We start from the raw sequence: 18,999 nt of genomic DNA, 5'->3' as shown, positions 1-18,999 counted from the left end.
ATGTCTGACAATTTGCTGATAAATGTAATGTGTTTGTCTCAGCGGGAAAAATGTCTTCTAAATATTTTTTTAAAAGGGTGGCTGCCTGCTTGCCTGATAATTGTGCTGCCTACTATTGCTACAGGCCTTGGATAGTTACTCAAGTCTTCAGTCATCTAAAGTTACTTATTTGTGTTCAGAAAAAAGGCATGCGAGGATATATTTATTTTGACAGCAAATGTCAGCAAATCATAATTGAAATATCCCATGAAAAAAGAAGAATTGAATGTGTTTATCAGTCTTTTCTAATTATTATGTTTGTTAAATGCAAAATGGAAGGTTATTCTTTTGCTGCAGGTCTTGACATTATTTTTGACATGTTTATTTAAGGACTGCATGAACTTACAGCATTATTTCGTCTAATAGGACAATGTGAAAATCTAATGACCTTCTGGCTTCCTACATATTTTTGTTAGGTAACATTCATGATGTTATTTGGAGGAGAAAGCTCAGGCATTTTGCCTATCCAATGAAATGCTTGCATTAATGATGAACAGAAAAAAATAATCATAGAAGGATTTAAAATTTTTTGCTGAAAATTGATTTTTTTCTGCTCTTGATTGCTATCTTTGGCAAATGTTTTCAGGATTGATTTGTAAGTGCTCTTATAAATACATAGGATAGGCATGACTTCATGTATCTTAAAATCTGGTTTCCATTTGCACCATCAGCCGTCCCTACGAGGGATGCTCCCTTCCCTCTTTTATGCATATGTATGTATGTAATGACACATTTTTTATTTGTATAACATATTTAATTATCCCCTGAACATACTCAGATGTCAGTTTAAAGTAACAGAAGAAGTTAAGAGATTTGGAGTAAACTCTTTTACTTAGGGAATGTTTCCCCCATTTATTTTCCTGACACTTGGTTCTTAGGCTGTCTCTACCTGCAAAGAAAAGGGAGATTTTGTCCAGGAGCTGTCAGACCTGTGAGCCTGAGGACATTTCTCTTCTGTGTGGACATTCTGCTTGTCCCTTCACCACTCTAGAGCTTGTCCCAGCTCATGCAACTTCCAAGCACCCTGCAGGGGAAGAGGGACCCACGCAGAACACACACTGGTTTTGAGAGGCATTTCAGATTGTCTGAGAGCCTCTAATACAAAGTTATGTAGCCTATTTGCATGATTAAATATCTAAGTAATGTACTGTTTTACAGACACCAAATCACTGTAAGTCATGGAGTGAGCAAAAATAGATTTTGCTCTGTGTTGCTGTTTATTGTCTTCTTTTGGATATTCTGTAGAATGCCAGCCACATAAAAACTGCTAAGAAGCAGTTCTGCTTGCGTTATACAAAGCCTGGAGACAAAACACTTCACTGAAAGCTGTCTGTTGTACCAAAAGGCCTTTTAGGATGTTTGTTTTGTATGTCTGGGCTTGTGCCTGAATACCTGAGTGGTGATGGCCACCTACAAAAGTGTGTTAATCTGAAAATGAAGCTGAATTGCATGTTCAGAGAACTATGTGACTGAGTTGTCCATGGATCAAATCTGGCTCAGGGTCCTAGTAATTCACTGCAAATTACTATTTTTTCATATATGAAAAATGAGTGTCTGCAGTCAACTCAGCCAGTTATTTAAAATCATAATTCCTGCAATTCTGGTGTAATTATGATTGCAGTAAGTATGTGTAGAGGAACATGAGACTCCAGGTGGGTCAGACTAATGGTCTTTCCTACCCAGTTGTCTTTGGCCATACCAAAAGGAGATGCTGTTTATAGGGAGAAACACCCCCTCTTTCAGTAACCTCCCATTAGTGTCGATTCCTTATGGCACTGGGCCATCCTGTGAATTCTGCTGCTGGGCAGCTGAAACAAAGGGGACTGACTGTGCTGGGGTGGTGATCAAACTGGCTATATTTAGTGAAAAGGATACTGGAGAGAGATCTTGTCTTGGGGAGCTCTTGGGCGTCATCAGCAGGTCATGTATGCCTCAACATGGCTAAAATTAATTGGAGAAGAATGTGACTTACCTATAGGGACTAGAAGGGTGACACGCTCGGTTTTGGCTAAAGGTGTGTAGGGAGGTACCTGAGCCTAAGGAAAGATGTTGATTTTTGGAGTTGCCAGCTGGTGAACTGCCTGAACCATGGGTACGATCCCTCCTGCCTGTCAGCCCCGCCCTGCAGCTCTCTCTTGCTGGGCCAGCTCACAATGAGCCTGGGTAGCCCAGCTGAGCCCTCATACTGACATTGGGCTGCTGTGGCTTGCAGGGGGCCAAGGAATGTCCCCAGTGGAGGTGCTGGTGCCAGCCCTTGCTGCTGGGCAGGGACAGCTGGTGCCATGGGGAGCCAGTCTGTGCCAGGGACCATCAGCAGGGATTGCTGCTGATGTTTGGGTGCACTCTGTGCACCACTGGGGCAGCCCTAAAAGGATTTCCTTATTTTATGTATGTGTGTGTATTTGTACAATTTCTCTCTGCTACTTTTTGTACTTGGTTATTGAACCTTTGAAGAACAAACTGTGAAGGGTTTTTCTTTGTTACATTTTAAGATTGCAGTGATAAAAGAAATTCCAGGAATATTTGGATAATTGCTTTCCCTTAGGAAGGGGTATAAATAGTAAACACGGTAACAGGCAATACCATTTTGATATACTTTAAGTAATTTGAAAAGTGATTAAAGGGAAATTTGAATAAAACCTTTTAATTGATTTTGTTATGTTATCTTTAAAGTCACCTCATTTTTCTGAGAGCTCTTAAAGTGGCTCACTTGGATTGGCTCCCAATGGAATTTTCTTTTAATACTAGATTATTGTAATTAATTACAAAATTTAGCTTAACCTTTGTAGGTTTTCAATATCGAAAGACAAATGTCACAAGTAACAAAGGCCAGGGAAGATTAGTCCTGAATCTAGGGGGGTTGTGGAGGTGAAGGGGAGATACATTTGACCTCTCAGGTGTTGCTGGTATTTCGTTTTGGCTTTGTAAATAATTACCACTTCTCTTTTCAGCTGGACAAATATATATACAGTTAGAACAAAAAGGTTTTGAAAAAATTCTAAAAGGACAAAGTTACTGACTTATGTGTGCTTAAAAGATTGTGGATGTGGAGGTGCACTGTGGATAGTTTGATACACTGACCAGTATATGCAATTTTAAAAGCCAGTGGGAGCAGAAAATAACAGCAATGTAATTTATGGTAAACGTTTGTTAGATACAAACTCTGTAGAATTCTTGAAATGCCTGATGTCATGTAAGGTATTTCTTTATTTTACATTTTTCCAGGGATTCTTGACTACTCTTTCTGTGAACAAAGGCTGTGCATGTGCATTTAGATGCAGTTTTGTGGACAGGTTATCTCCCACTCTTTCTTAATGGTGTTATAGAATAAGGCTCCAAATTCTCATCATCTGCACTTTTATCTGGGATAAGGTCTTGTAGAATTTGATTCATTTGGATAACTGCTGCAGAATTTGACCTTTCCCTTGCCCAGTGTTGCTACCTGAAAGGATCTCTTCTGCCCTAGACAGAACACATAGAACTGTATTTTTTATGGATCTAAATTCTGTGGCTGAATTCTTTGATGTCTAAGTGTGAAGTCTGACAGAAGGTTTTTCTGCCCCTGAGGAATTCATAATGCTATTCTCCTTGGAGGAATTTCTACTATCTAGTAAGGGTCAACTTCTCTAGCTGCCAGATTTCAGAAGATTTGTAGGAAATTAATTTAAATTGAACTATTCAGTAGACTCAAGATGAGAGAGAAGAGAATGCTCCCATCCCAAGTGAAAGCCAACATATTCCTGTAGGAAAATGAATTTAATAATCCCTTAGTTTGTTTATGGATTGCTGAACTCTGCTACCAGCAAAATGCTCATAATAGAAAACATAATCCATAGGGAGAGAATATTTAAAAGAAGGCGAAGTCAGAGGTTATTTGCTCTCTTGTCTGATTTTGTTCACTAAGATAAAGGCAGTAGCAATGAGCCATGATCCCTGACTTGCATTTTATCATATGGGCTCCCACTCAGCTTTTGAGCACTGGAAATTAATGTTTTACAGCAATACTCTAGTAGCAGATGACAGCCATTGCAAGGAGGGGATTCTGTGTTTCCATCATAAACTCTGGTTGGTGCTTGGACAGCATAAAATGACCAATGATGGTTTCTTTCACCGTGGGTAATCAAGTGATACAAGGATATGTCTGACCCTGAGGAAGCGAGACCTCCTGGTGAACATGCAAGTCTGAAAACTCAAGCCTGATTTCCCCATATTTCAGTGTTTTTTGCTTCCCTCATTTCACTTCAAACTTGGCAGCTGGAACCTGAATTGGAGCAAACTCCAATTCTGCTTTGAAGAGTGTTTGTGGCACTTGCAAGGCACAGCAATTGGGCAATGCAATGGAATGGAATGGGGGCTGGGGGATGCAATTTGTCACAGGTGTTTTACAGAGCTGGCTTGGGTGGGGGACAGATTGGCAGACAGAAACCTGCAGGCAAATGTGTCAGTGTTTTAATAATAACTCAAAACCCAATCACTGGAAAAATCTTGTATTTTAAAACACTAATCTTCCCATTATGAAATCAGAGAAAATTACTGTTCCGAACTAGTGAAAAGGTCTCCTGCTTTAGAGAGATAAGATTCTCTTGGTATCCAGAAGGGCATGACATTTTTCCCATGTTTGATTATATCAAATATATTAAATATGACCTCAGTGTTTAAGGTTACTCAAGCTGTTAGAGTTCAAAAAGATTCTGGATGAGAATTTTTCGATTTATTTTGTTAAGCCTCTGTAATAATTGTAAATAGTCATTCTTTTTAATAACAAATAGTAAGAGGTCAAAAAATGTGTATATATATGATTCTGTACTTCATTACCATGAAAAGTTCACAGCAGAAAAAATGTAGCTATGGCTAGAAAAACAGATCTTTTAAGAGGAATCATTGGTGTATAAAAAAAGCTTTAATATGAATAAAAATGTCGGAATTATGAAACATGATTGATTATTCAGAAGATAACGAGGTATGGGGGATACCAGTTTTCAGCTGTAGGTGTTCGCTGGTGGAAGACAGACTTGCTTCAATATCATGGCAGAGACGAGCAGAAAGGCCTTAGGCTTAGGGTCTCACCATCAACGAGGGATGATTTTCTGTCAGTTTGTAATTTAAGAGTGGCAGACTTATTTTGGGTTTAAAAATCAAAGAACTGGGCTCAGTCATTCTTTATGTTGATTCCTGATTATTCAGAGTACTGGACCTTGAAATTAGGGTAAGAGCTTTAAGATTCCAGTCACCATTTCCAGGTGCACTGTTTCTCCTGTGGGTGGTGAGGATTGATTCACCATCTCTGGGTTAAACTGACAGTGAAGTTGTCCGGTGCCCTTAGGATGGGAGGGAAACTCTGTGTCCCTCACTGTTGTTAACACCCAGGGAACTTGTAGATTGCAGGTGTTGCAGTTCCAGAAAACACCTTTTTGGCTTTTTTATGGCATGCCTCATGCTTTTCAGTTCACACAACATTATCTTATTTTTCATAAATGTCCCATCTGGAAATTTAGGTGGTTTTTAATACATGAGTTGTTCTCATTTGTGCCATCAGCTTTGTGACTGCTCAAATTAGCTAGCAAAATTCAGGCTTTTCTGGTGTTTTATTTTGCAGAAAAATACACGTGTCGGAGAGGTGTGAAAATGAGTCCACATGAAAAAGAAAATTTGGAAGTCAGGTTTCTGTTTTACTCATTCAAAATCTGAAATGAATATGCCTAACAGGGATAACTCAAGAATCATGGGAGTCTCCTGGGAGGGAGTTTATTTAGACTCTGCATCCATCCAAAGGTGTAGGGTACACCCACATTCATGGAATTAAGTTTTCAAACCACCTGCATGTGCTGCAGGAGCAGTGGTGGGCTGAAATCCTCCATCCTTGCATGCCCCAAAGAGGTTGGGAATGAAGAGAAGCTGGTGATCCATGCTAACTTTCAGGGCATGTCCTGTAGGAAGGGGTTTGAGTAGAAGAGGTGATGAGTGGCCAGCCTGGGGCTACTGGGACTGCCTGGCCTGGGACCAGATGGGGGAGCTGGACTGAGAAGAAAGGCACTGAAAGCCTGTGTAACACAAAAGATGTGATTTGCCCTTTTATGTAACAAATTACTTTATTCTTAATGGACTAGAACTGGTTAAAATTTTCCACTGAGAAGAATTTTTCCTTCGAATAATGTGGTTTTGTTTGATATGCAGGAAACTGTTATTACTGCTTAAAAAGAGAGCCCTGAAGCATAAGTTTGGCATAGAAAATACTGAAACCTGGGCAATCTAAAGAGTCATTTCTATAGTATCAAAGATTCTAATCAAAACAAAGGGTTTTTTTTTCAGTTGGATGCTTAAACTGTTGATTCACAACAAAAATGATGACTTAAATATCTTTGAATCTTCTTTCAGGAAGAACAAAAAACTTAGGTGTTCTTCATTGCTTATGTGTATGAGAACAACATTGCTTTTGTGAACCACTCTGATTTTAGTTGGTAAAAACTGTCTCAAATGCATAGTGACATGATTTGAGGTGTATGTAATTTGAAAACATGAACTTTAGTGACATGATGTAATCTAAGATGGATTTTGCAGAGACCTGTGCTGGAAATTTGGGTCTGTGTGCTGTAGGAGACCTGGGAAGCCTGGGGTGGAGGGGAGAAAGCATCCTGTCCAGGAATGTGGTCCAGCTGTGTTATACCCTCTGTCCAGCTCTAGAGGGTTCAAAAGGCTTTTTTGTTTGGTATTTTCATTTGCATAGAGTGGGTTTTTTTCTTTTCAGAAGTTTAGAAGGGACTGAAATAGACTATTTTATTTCACAAAGTTGTGTTTTAGAACAGTGCTGTGCTAGTCCCTGGTGAGACCAGAACAATATACACAGTGCGTGGTGTTGAGTGAGGCAGCTGGCTCCCACCCTGGCTGCTGGAGATGTGTCAGGATTAATCCAGTATGTTCCCATTCAATTGCTTCAGTTTTAGGTTCTTCACAGCATATTATACTGCATTGGGCTGTAACTCATATAACTAAAGCTGACAGTGTAACTGTCATGCTTATAGTTTCCAATTCTCCATATTCAGTTTGCTGTTTTTTTCAGAGGAGAATGTCTTAGCTTCACATAGTAGTGGTTTTCCTGGAGGAAATGGCTAAGGCAGAGAAAATTGTCCTGTGCTTGTGCTGACACCTGCATCATAGTGGTGCAAAGGGACAGAGAAAGTTATCGGAAGTCATCTGTGGACAGAGTCTTCAGCAGACTCGTAAGGGTTCTAAAGATGCAGGAAAGTGCACAGAGCAGTAAGATTCCATCTCACCCTGGTTACTGTGGACGATTGAAGAAGGGATACCAAATCCAGTGCAGTGTGGGATGATGGATTCTGTGTGATTCAGGTCACTGGTAGCACCATGCCCACAGAAGGATTTCCTTTGTGGTCTCTTTGTGTTTGCTTGGGGATTTAAGTGTAGGTTAAACATTACTGGTTACTCATTTGTGGATTAGAAAGGGAAGAGACTTGTCTTACTGTTGTCACTTACAGCTGTTACAGCAAATAAACATGTCAGGATACATGAGCAGTGTCAGATTCACAGTGCATAAAGGATAAACACAAGCTTGCTTTCTCCTGGGCTGATACTAAATCCCTGATGAGAGGCTTCGGGAAGGGCAGTGAGGACTGAGTGATGTCACATGGCCTGGTTAAAGGCTGGAAGAATTGGTTATCTTCTGATTACAAGCCCCTTCAAACTCCAGATAGACTCTGCTCTTTGTACATGGGGCAGATGTTCCACCAAAATTCACGTACCTTGAAACTCCTTTATGTTATGTTTCTAAAGAAAAGCTTGGTTTGCCAATACTTCGTCAGTCACTGCTTCAGCCTGTTTCCAAGTGTGCTGTAGTCCAGGTAGCCACTGACAAATCCATGACTGCTGGATTTGACTGATGGAACATCCATTTCTGGTGTTCTTTGCCCTGCCTCGTAATTTGGTCCTTCTTTTGCAAGGCATTTGTTTCCAGCTCCTTGAAGGAAGAATCCTTCCTAATCTTTCTCTCACCCAGACGCTGTCTCGTGCACTGAACACCAACTGCAAGGAACAGGCAGACTTTTGTAGGGTTGTAAATGCATTTCTCCATTCACACCCTGTTTTCCTTTCCCTCCCGTTCTTACAGGTTGATAAAGTGTGTGGACAGCCCAGACAGCAAGAAGGGAACCTGTCATCAGCCAATATTGTGCCAGTGAAGGAAGTGACTGAAACCCAGACATTCATGATGGCTCACACCAGCCTGAACAATAAAAGAAGGTAACCCTAGGCTGCAGTTGCTTTGAAACAAACCCTCTGCCTCATAATCTGCACTACTGGTTCTTTGCCCTGTAGTGTTTAAGCCAAAGCCACAGCTCTGCCACCTTCTCTGTGTGCTTTCCAGCCACTGCCATCCCTGGCAGTTGCACAGGTGACTTCGTAGCATCACATTGTGGGTCTCTCCAAGAAAGGCCAGACTAGGTATCATTGCTTAACACCAAGGTGTTTGTTATTTCCAGAATCTTTCCGTGAAAATGGTGAAAGCTTTTCCTCGACAAAGTCTGAGGAAACTGATTTGCACAGTTGAGTCTAAGTACTTAAAATGTAACTGCCCGGGTCTGTAAGGACATGAGCTTATCCAGGGGCAGAAGTGGGAAGGAGGAAGGGGTGAAAAGGAAAGATTCATTGCCCTGACACCAAGTCAGCTCCGATTCCACTGGACTGGGGAGGAGTGATAAGATCCTTTGGAATCTCCTTGATTTGTTACGTAACAGAGAAGGAGCTGATGGAGTTTTTTAGGCTTGTTGTGTCCATCTTGGCTCCTGTTCTTCAGCTGTGCCTCATCTGAGACACCTACAGCTGAGTTACTGCTACTGGCCTAGACAGGAGTATCCCTGCTCCCAGATCTCCTGATTTCTTCTGTCACTTTACCTTGTGTAGCTCCTGAATTGGCTTTCTATACATTCTAATGGAATCCCACTCATGCTACACGAGTAGATGTCAAAGCAAGCTGCCCATACAGTCACAGTGCCTGTTTCTGGCTGACACATTGCCCTCTGTAACAGCATCATTAATCTGGAACAAGCCACGTCAGTGGGGCTGTGCTGGGCTTCCACCTCTGTCCAATACCAGCATCTAAACCACCCAGGCAGTCCATGTGTATCTCTGTCTGTTGGACAAGTGGATGACAGACAGCAATGTTAACATTTCCATAGCCTGGGTTCTGGAGTTTCAGTTGGGAAGATGAGATTTTTATCTATTTCTGATTTAATTCTCAGCTTGCATGAATGGAACAAACACTGCTTTAAAAGATAAAAGTAGTAACAGCAAGCGAAGTTTTTTGAGTGATGGTGATAATTTTATCCTTTTGTAATTTAAAATCAAACCATAACAGCTTGTGCTAGTGCTTGGAGTTAATCAATTTTTACCATGCAAATCAGAAAAAAAGAGCTTTAAAGAAATTAGTAAGTTCAGCAGCAAAAGTCCAAAGAACAGTTGTAGTACAATTATTGAAATAGGCTTTTAACAGCACAGAGCCCTGGGCCATCTTCTGTGTAACTCACTGACTTGGCTGGGGCTTAACACTGGCAGCCCAAAAGCCAGAGTTGCCAACCTGTAAACAGGTGACCTCTTAAATAGGTGCGAATTTGTGTCTTTCATGGCATGACAGGCATTCTTTCTCACCTGAGGATCTACTTCCTCTCCTTCCTAACCATCTAGAATTATTTGGATATTGGCTTTTCAAAATGTAAGGCTTGTAGATGGAAAAGAAAATAAACTAATGCACTGTAAATTAGACAGTTTGCCAGAATTGGTCTGTAGACTGAAAATTAATTTATCAAAAAAATCTAAACTAAGTCCCTGCTTATATAATTAGCATGAAAAATTACTGAATTACGGTGTTGACAGGTATTGTGGAGAGCCTGTGCACCAAAAATGAATGATGGAAATATGCCATAAATAGTAAGAAGTGGAAAATTTGAAGCTATTCTCCACAACTTCCTATAAAACACATGGCCTGAAGCTTGTACTTCTGCTTCTTGAAAACAATTGTGAAACCATAGAGTAAAAGACACAGTGATTGGCTGCATCACTGCATTGTTCATTCTCCATCATTTAATCACATATAATATCAATAAAAAGCAATTTAAGGTAATAAAAATCTATAATACATGGGTGAAATAATTTCTGCAGTGGGTTGTGTAAAATGCACTTAGAGTGATAGATAACTGCTACAGGGGAACCAGATTATGAGAGCAATTATGTCAATCTTTTGTGATGCCCTTCCTTCTGGTGATTTTAAGAAATGAAGAGCAATAATGTCAGCTGCCTGTCAGTTCAGGTGCAAGGTCAGACTGAGCCTGTCTGTTGATCCGGTCTGGTCCTGGTTCCAAGTGATCCTTTAATTCAAGGGGAGTATGGAGTGTGACACCAGCCTTTTAGAGTAAGGAAAGAAAAAGAGAAGGAATGAGCCAACACTCTCCAAGTGAACAGAAAAGCTGTGGCTCATTCCCTGATGTGTTGGAGCATTCCTGAGCTCAAAGAAAAGAACCTCTCTGGTTGGCACATCTGTAGGAGAAACCACAGTCAAGTGGGCTCTCCTCTCTTGTATACCACCTGCTCAGAGATGCCCTTAAAACTCCAATGCCAGACAGCTACAGATGGATATTTGCTCCAGAGGTATTGAGTCTCTGCTAGGACACATAAAAAATCAGGCTCCTTTTCTGAGGAGTTTGAGAACCTCTGGTTTCAGCTGTTGTGCAGAGCCAGGGCTGCTGGTGCAGTGGGTTGTTAAATGGTGTCCCTTGGCCTGACATGGTTCTTCCGGGGGAGGTGTTTAGGGTCTGACTGGAGCCAGCCCTTCTCACCCTTCACTCTTCTGCACAGCAAGATCTGCAAGGTCCTCAAATGCACAGAGCAACTGGATCCTCTTTTGCAGTAGTTGAACCTTTTTCTTCTCCTCTTACTCTCAAGGGTTCCTGGGAGATTTCCTATCTCTCTTTATTTTACTCTGCATTCCATTCCTGCATATTTTTTGTTGTGCATCACTTAAGTGTCGGGGACAATAATGAAAGAAGCTGAAACTTGAATAAATGTTGCACGATCTTGCAAGAAACCATTTCCTATGATTAAACTGGAAAGCATAAAATTGATTATTAATTTTTTTTACCATTACACAATCGTAGTTGGGGATTAACTGAAACTGGCAGCATTGCTGCTGTAGTCATTTTTTAATGTGGAGGTTACTATAACATGTAATAGAGATGACAAGAAAATTGAAACCATATGATGGTACAGGGAATGTAAATGGCGTGTACAGAATCTCAGTAAATAGGAATGTTATTGCTGAGTTCAGCACAAAGAACTGTTCTGGTCAGGGTCTGGTCTCCTAGCAAAGTTGAATACCTGCCTTTTAGCATCTCTGCTCCATGGAACAGTTCAAACCACTAAACACAGACTGGTTACAGAGCTATATATAAAATATGTTTCACAAGGAACTGTAGCATATTAGGTCCCTAATTGGAGGAAGAAGGTTTTGAAATTATATTTTGTTGGGATTTCTTTATTATGCTGTGAGTTTACAGATGTTTTATACATCTTAAAATTAACAACTTAGGCATTCCTTTGGGAATGCTTGAGGTGAATGATATCTATTTCATTTAAAATAAACTATCTATTGGGTCAGACATCACATGATTTTATTAAAATTTGGGTAATAAAGAGCTAGTAAGAACAGATTATTAATGTCAGATGCACGTTAACCACTGGCCAGGGCCGATGTTTCAGCCGATCCAGATTTTCCCTGTTAGAAATTTTCATTTGGCTTTTTGAGTGGCTGTGTTGGAATTACTGCTGGCAGGTGCCACTCACCTGATGGTCAGTGAAGGTCCCTCCTGTCCTGTGGCCACTCCTGCTAGAACTGCTGCCAGAACATGTGATGGCAAAGCTGCACCTCAGGCTGCTGAAGGTGGTGCTTGCTCTCCCCAGTAAGAGCACTAAATAATTACCAGGGTTATTTCCACAGTTCTTCCTCCAATATGGCCTCAAAGTCTGTATCTCCAGTTTTGCAAAGTTGGGTGTTTTTTCAGTGGTGCAATCCCAGAACAGCAAAAAATACCTGTATTTATATTATTTATTAACAGGCTGTAAATTGCTCGTTGTACCAGAATATGAATGCTACTTGATTGTATCCCCCTTCCCATGGCTCTTAACTGTTTGCTGATGTTTTCTTGTACAGCTTCATGTATTTCCAGTGCTTCCATTTGGTATCAGTTACAGTTGATTTAAGTACCACTGAATTTACTTTCAGCTTTCTGCTGTGTGCGCTGCATTTGTAATTCTGCTCTTATTTGAAAATGATTGGGACAATCTCTGTTGTACTTCTTTCCAGTATTGAATTGACATTTTTGATTGCATGTATACTTTGCAAAAATCTCGTGATAATTTTCCTCCTTATTTATTTTCTTATGTTGTCCTATGCATGTGCTCGATGACCTTTCTTTCAAATAATTTTTACTTTTCTCTTTTGTTTCTCATTTCTTTTCCTCATTTGCCTGAATTCCTGCTTCTCCCCTACTCCCCAACCTCTCCTGATTGATGCTTATTCTCCCCGGGCTATTCCAGTTCTCTGCCTCTGAAAGCTTCAAAGAATGACAAATCAAGAAGTTTGAAAAAAATCTCTCGGTAAGAATGAAAACAAGGTGACATGCTTTGTTGTCTTTACACCTAGCTCATCTCCAGCTGTAATCTAGGAGCTGGCATACTTTTGATTGCTGCTTTTACATTGTGGGGCACTGGGAAACTACATTTTCTACCTTAGTGTGTTTAGTTTTATAGTGATGAAAAGTGAATATTTTCACTCAGTAAGATGGAGAGTTGGACACAGAATTCTGCATTTGCTAAAATACTACTTTGAAATCAGAGCCCCACTCTGATGAGAATGCAAACGAGTTTAAACCTCTGGGGTGAGCTGAGTAAGGCAAGCTTTAGACTCTTAAAAGGGTGCTAGTTTCCTCCTTCAAAGAAGATTCTGATTTAGAACCTGTAGAATCTTTGGCATCTGTGTTTCCTTTTGGAACTGATCCTCTTAGGCTGTTCTGTCAGGCAGCCTTCTGGCTGGACCTGGCTCTACTCTATAAATACTCAGAGCTCATGTTTGTAAGTTGGTGCTCAAGAGGTGGAAATGCTGATTACCTCCTTGTAAGCCCCCAAATTCCTGCTTTTTTCTTTGCTTTAAATACCAGCTTTCCTGCTCAGTCAGGCTAAGTTAGTTTCTTAGGATCATGTGATGACTGATTTATCTAGAGCAGGATTTCATCACAGAAGGTAAATGGGATGGTTAAGCACTTTTGAGAAAGTATAAAGATAGCTCTGGGGAGAGATGACCACTGCCTCAGCCTTGTAGGGATAGATATTTACCAGTGGATTTGATGTTGTTTAAAGCGCTTGTTGCTCCTAAGGGGTGATAAATCCTGACTGGTGGTGTGCCGAGCTCCATCCAGCTGTACCCCAGGCACCTCTTCAGTGCAGTGTCCCCTCACAGCCTGCCAGGCTCAAACACTGGAAACTAGAATGAGTCCTTTGGCCTCCCCGGTGGAGCTGCTGAGGGAGTTCTGAGCCAAGCACAGAGCTGTGATAGCTCGAGCTCAATCTGTGTCCGGCATCTTGTTCTCTGTATCTTTAACATATCAAAATGGAGCTTCTAAAGCAGTGGAGTAGGGTAATTTCTCATTCTGCAACACTCTCAGTTGTGTGCTGAATTAACACTTGTTTTGTTAGTTTGTTTTTATGGCTACCTCAGCCAGGTATATATTAGAGGTATAATCAGATTATAAAAGAGGCAGCAATTTGCCCTCAAGGCAATTTTCCATAAACAGTCATCAGAAATACACTGTCTGTACTGGCCATGCCTTTAATGATGATGTTTTCTCAATGTTTTTTAATCTGTTTATAAAGAATAGGTGTAGCCTTTTTCAAATTTTGTGAGAGACCTGTTAACACAATGTGTTAAAAGCACCCCTTATGTGTGTAATTACGTGTATTGACACTGGACTAATTAAAACTGGATGATTTATAAGGAGTAGAAATACACTAGAAATAGAAATTACTCAGATTACTTATTTTCTAAAGTCTTGCTCTGGTGGAGGGTTAGGCTGGCAGGGGGTTTAGCTGCTAAGTTTACTGTTGTGTTGTTAAATGTGTTCTTCCTACGTTACAGAGAGTTCATCAATTACATGAAGCGGTCCCGAACCTTTTATGCCTCTATAGCAGAAAGGCTTTGTGATGGAGACCTGGTGATGAGAGACAGCTCAACCTGCTGGAATGGAGAGGATGTTGTAGAAAGGTAAAGTTACAAGTAAAAGCTTGCTGTAATGGTGAAAAAGGTGTCTTCACATCCTTCTGTCAGCAGCATTCTAAGACACTGTTGCCATCGTACGTTTTTTCATCGTAGTGAACTTAGTGAATTGAACTTGTTTAATTGAAGAGAGGGTTTTGTTGAAGTAGAAGCTTGTAATTCCTGAGTTTTAGGTATCTGTATTAGATACAGTGAATGGCTTTCTTGAAAGGCTCCATTGCAGGTCCTGTCCTCTCCCAGCTGAGACAGCTCTGTCTGTAGGATCCTGCCCTGTGTGGCTCAGTGAGGGAGCAGCACCTCTGGGACTGGCTGGAGGCCCCTCACAGGGTGCTCTGGATGGGCTCAGCAGTGCAGAGCTGAGCATCATGTTGGGCCTTGATTAGATAATATGAAGCTCTTCCTGTAGAGGTGTCAGAAAAACACAGTGACCAGACCATTGTGTTTTTAAAGAATTTCCCTTCTCAGAATTTCTGCCATAGCACTGTGAATAACAGCTGCTCTTAGAATTGCCCAGCATCCTTATCAGAGCAAGTTCTGCAGGCATTCTTAGAAAGTAACAACATTACATTGTTCCAGGTTGGTAGAGCACCTGGAAGCTATGTAGGGTGAAAAGACCTTTCTAGTTTCTCAGCTAATTTTTTTCCCCTCTGTATTTTATCAGTGTCTTTCCCATCACCCTTTAGACTCTAAACTGGAATATACACTTGCATTTCCAGAAGCCAAACTTGTTGCTGTCATTTCTTTTACTCTGTATAACATGAGGCAACATTGCCCTAAGGAGAAAGAGATGTTTAGAACACAACTGTATCTTTACTATCACTGTCAAAGTATACATCAGTTTTTGCAGCAGAGCTGGTTGGAAGTGTGCCAGTGAATGTTCTCCAAAAAATTTCTTTTTTGTCAAAACAGAGAAGTTCCATGGGATTGTGTTGGCTTTCGTGATGTTTCTTTTTGAAGTGGATTTTGTGGTCTGTAGCAGTTATAAAAGATAAATTTCTAGTGTTCCATTTTCTTGCTTTAAAGCAATTTTCATGATTGCAGATTGTTTTGTAGGAGCTTACTGAATATTTCCGACATGGAGCAAAGATATGGCACTTACTGTCTGTCCCATTAATGGGGGTTCCGACTCCCACATAGCTCTGTTTAGTTTTCTCATGTGTAAATAACTTCAGCTTAATTACATCCGAGATACTTGGAGATAAATGCATCTCTAACACATGCAACGAACTTTAATATTTCAATAGATACTGTCATTACAAAAGAATTGTAGAGCATATGTTTGAAGATTTTGGCAACAAAGCAGTATTCTAAATATTGTTGTATACTGATTGCAATACTGGTTGAAGTTTTTACTGTAAAAATAATGGAGAGGAAACAGGAAGAATATCAATATTTCTAATCAATATTTCCATATCAGAATCTCTTTTGCTTGTGACAAGTTGCTGGATGCACAGTTAACTTTTAGAACAAACAGCTTTTTGGCCAAAAGAAAAACAAGAAAAGCCAAACAAATGAAAACAAACATTTTCTGTATCATTTTTCTGGGAAAAAAAAAAGTTACATTTAATTTTTATCTTTGTTTAAAAAAAAAAATCCAAACCACTCAAATTGCTGATATACATGTTTTAGAAAGGCATGAAGGGGAAAGCTGTTGTTACGTTCCTTTGTCAATCTGTAACTTCCCAGAGCTGAAGACTCATGGAAAAGTTTCAAGTTTGAAAGGAATAGGAAGCTGAGAAAAGTAGCAGGGAAGAGACTAACAAGATCCCTCATATTTTGAATAACAAAGCAAAAATAAAGGAAAAAGGAAACCTAAACAACCTACCCCCAAAGATGACAGCAGCAAAAAACCCAGCCCCAACACCAAACCTAGACAGATGTTTGTAGTTAACATATTAAATGGGCAAAATGGAAAACAAAAAGGTTAAATTGATGTGTTTAACCAGACAGCTATAGGTAGATAAATAATATAAAATACAATAATATATAAATGTTATACATTTATATGTTCTCTCCCAGTATTGATTACCTTAAGAGGAGGAGACTTTCTGGGCAGCCTGAGCTGCCAGCAGTGCCACACCAGCAGCACAAACAGGGCTCCTGCTTGCTGGCACATTCTGCTCCTTTCATCACCTATTTTATAGGCTGGACTTGTCACAGCTCTCCCCACGTGAGACATAAACCTGTCCTCGTGATGCCTGAAGATGCATTCCTCTTTGCTCTTTCTCCTTTCCCAGGGCACCAGGGCATTAAATAGCAGCAGTAGTAAACAGCTCTGAACTCAAAATAGAGCCTTTTTATTAACTGTGGGTCAGCAAATAGATCACCCCGATGGGTCTGGGCGAACCCGAGTTTAAGGTTACTGGGGCTGTGGAGCTGGCACAGCTGCAGGTCCTGTTTCCTCCACACTGCTTGCATTTCATAATGCTGCTGGAAAGCTGAGCATTATTTATGCTCTGTGTTAATTGGCATGCAGGCTCTTTAGGAAAAACAAACTTGAGCTTTAAAAACAATTTGACACACAAATGCAGCCTGAAACAATATGAAACTATTACTCAGAAATGAGGATAGTGCATTCAATTAGTAGACAGGGCACTTGAGGTCTGATAAACAGGATTAGTGTTGTACCTTTTTATTTTAGTTTAGTTCTTTGGATTGGATTATGCCATATTTAAATCATTGTGTTTGCAGAAAAAAGAAGTTTGAGCTGCCAGTTAAATTCATCGTAAAAAGAGTCAGATTCCCACTGGTTTCTGACTATGCTTCTGGCCTGCTCTTCAGAGAACAGGAAGAGATGGCTTTGCTAGGAATCCTCCAGTGTCAGTTCAGGACAAAATTAGGAATACTTGCACCAGGAGTACTGTCTTTCTCTTAATTGCTCTTTTGAGCAGCTTATTCCTGAAGCAAGACATTCATCATCCATGCACTAATGAATGGTCTCAGCTTAATGATTGTTGAGCTATAGACATTTCTAACTTGGATCCTACACAGAATTTTTGGATTAGAAGATCAAACTTAGATTTATTTGGAGTGAAGGAAGAAAAACCACTCTAAAAATCACTCCAGGGAGTTTTGTGTTTGTTGCCTCTCCATTTCAAGAGGAAATTTTCTGAGTTTCCAAATGAAATGGTCTTTTTGTTATTGCCAGTTAGCTTTGTCTGAAATATCATTAGTGATGGTAGAAGTAGAAAGATTGTGCTGGTCAGACACAGCTTTCCATTGCATAGGTGTCTCCTCAGGTGTGCATAGGTGGATTTTAGCTGGAATGGGTTGCTCTGAATGTGGCAGACCTCGAGGCTGGTATTGCATAAACATATGAGATGCTAAAGTTGTCATTCTCCTTTGTCCATATCTGCTGTGATTTTGTAGTGCTATGAGGAGTTAAAAGGTATAAATACACACTCATATCACTGCAGTGTACAGGTTTGATGTGTAGTACCCTGATTTGGTGGGGGACGGGGAGGAGATCTTTTACAGCAACTGTTTTTCCACTTGGTGTCACTTTCTCAGGAACCTTCAGCTGTAGGGTTAAAAACTTGGACATGTAAATGGTTTTTAAACCAGGTTACCTGGAACAGAGAAGAAGGATGTTTTTTAACAGCCAATAGGGACCCACATTTCTTTTCCTTCTTTCTCTCCTTCGTTCCTTAACTTGTTTTTGTTGGGATTTTGCATTGAGTGGGGGGATTAGGGGACACCTGTTCACAGGCTTGAACAGATCATGTCATGGGTTGTTAGGCTCTCAGGGCCTGTGAGAGCTGGCTGAGGAAGGAAGTGGCAAATCACAGTGACTTTGTTTTCTCAAAATGTGTTCCTTTAGGGACTTTCAATTTTTATGAGTTTAGCACTTTCATTGTCCCCTTTCTCATTTCCTTAGGCTCTAGTAAGCAGCCATCTGCATATGGAAAACAGAGATAATCATTTAGCCTTAGCATACTTAAAGCATGTTTAACTCTGTTGTTCTTGTGCCATCAGTGTAAACAATTTCTAGAGATATACTTGTGACTGTAAACAGCAAAATTCTCTCTCTCTTTTTGCAGTATTTTTCAGGTTTTAGGGTATTTTCCAGGACTTGGGATGGTTTTGTTGTTCAGTTGGGATGGTTTGTTTGGGATGGTGTTTGTTCAGTTTGGGGTTTTTTTTGCAGAGAGAGGGTGAGTTCTTTGGTTAGTTTTTTAAATTTTAAGCCCCACAGAATAAACCAAATACACACTGTCAGAAGTGACCATTTAAGACACAAATTTGCCTGAGTTTACCCTTCAGAATGATGCAGAGCTCTGACAGGCTTGGAGTGGCAGACTGTCCTTCTGTCAGGATGGTTGAGGAGTGAGTGCTAAAATTCCTTGCCATGAAAGCATGTAAATGTTAATAAGGCTGCTAATTACCTCCTGAATTGTGAAGGCAAATCACTTAGCAGCAAAGGACAGCACTGGGCCCTGTTCTCCCAGTTCACTTCTCTCAGATGGAAAAATAAGTCCTGTGGTTTTGGTTACTGAAAATGAGACATTTTGCAGAAGTAAAGACAGAAGGGTTTCATACAGAAACTGGTTACCTTTGTTAGACACATACCTCATCTGTTCCACGAAATACATCCATGTGAGCATGGTCAGATTCCCAAGGGACAGTGCCAA

At 40.4% G+C, this 18,999-nt stretch overlaps 1 protein-coding gene across 3 annotated transcripts in view; it reads left to right on the top strand.

Moving 5' to 3' along the window:
- Positions 1-18,999, top strand: part of LOC103612025 (glypican-5) — a 314,786-nt gene that overhangs the window by 79,513 nt on the left and 216,274 nt on the right. For 2 of the 3 annotated variants that reach the window (XM_017728808.1, XM_017728809.1), the window contains exons 3-5: positions 8,162-8,292; positions 12,637-12,696; positions 14,231-14,356. In XM_017728808.1, coding sequence (XP_017584297.1) covers positions 8,162-8,292; positions 12,637-12,696; positions 14,231-14,356 — 317 coding nt within the window. The remainder of the gene's footprint in view (positions 1-8,161; positions 8,293-12,636; positions 12,697-14,230; positions 14,357-18,999) is intronic. The other variant, XM_017728810.1, reaches the window with a different exon arrangement.

Source organism: Corvus brachyrhynchos, unplaced genomic scaffold (genome assembly GCF_000691975.1).
Source record: "Corvus brachyrhynchos isolate BGI_N302 unplaced genomic scaffold, ASM69197v1 scaffold223, whole genome shotgun sequence".
Lineage (NCBI taxonomy): Eukaryota > Metazoa > Chordata > Aves > Passeriformes > Corvidae > Corvus > Corvus brachyrhynchos.
The sequence above is the reverse complement of the archived record's forward strand: the minus strand, read 5'-3'. Positions and strand labels throughout refer to the sequence as shown.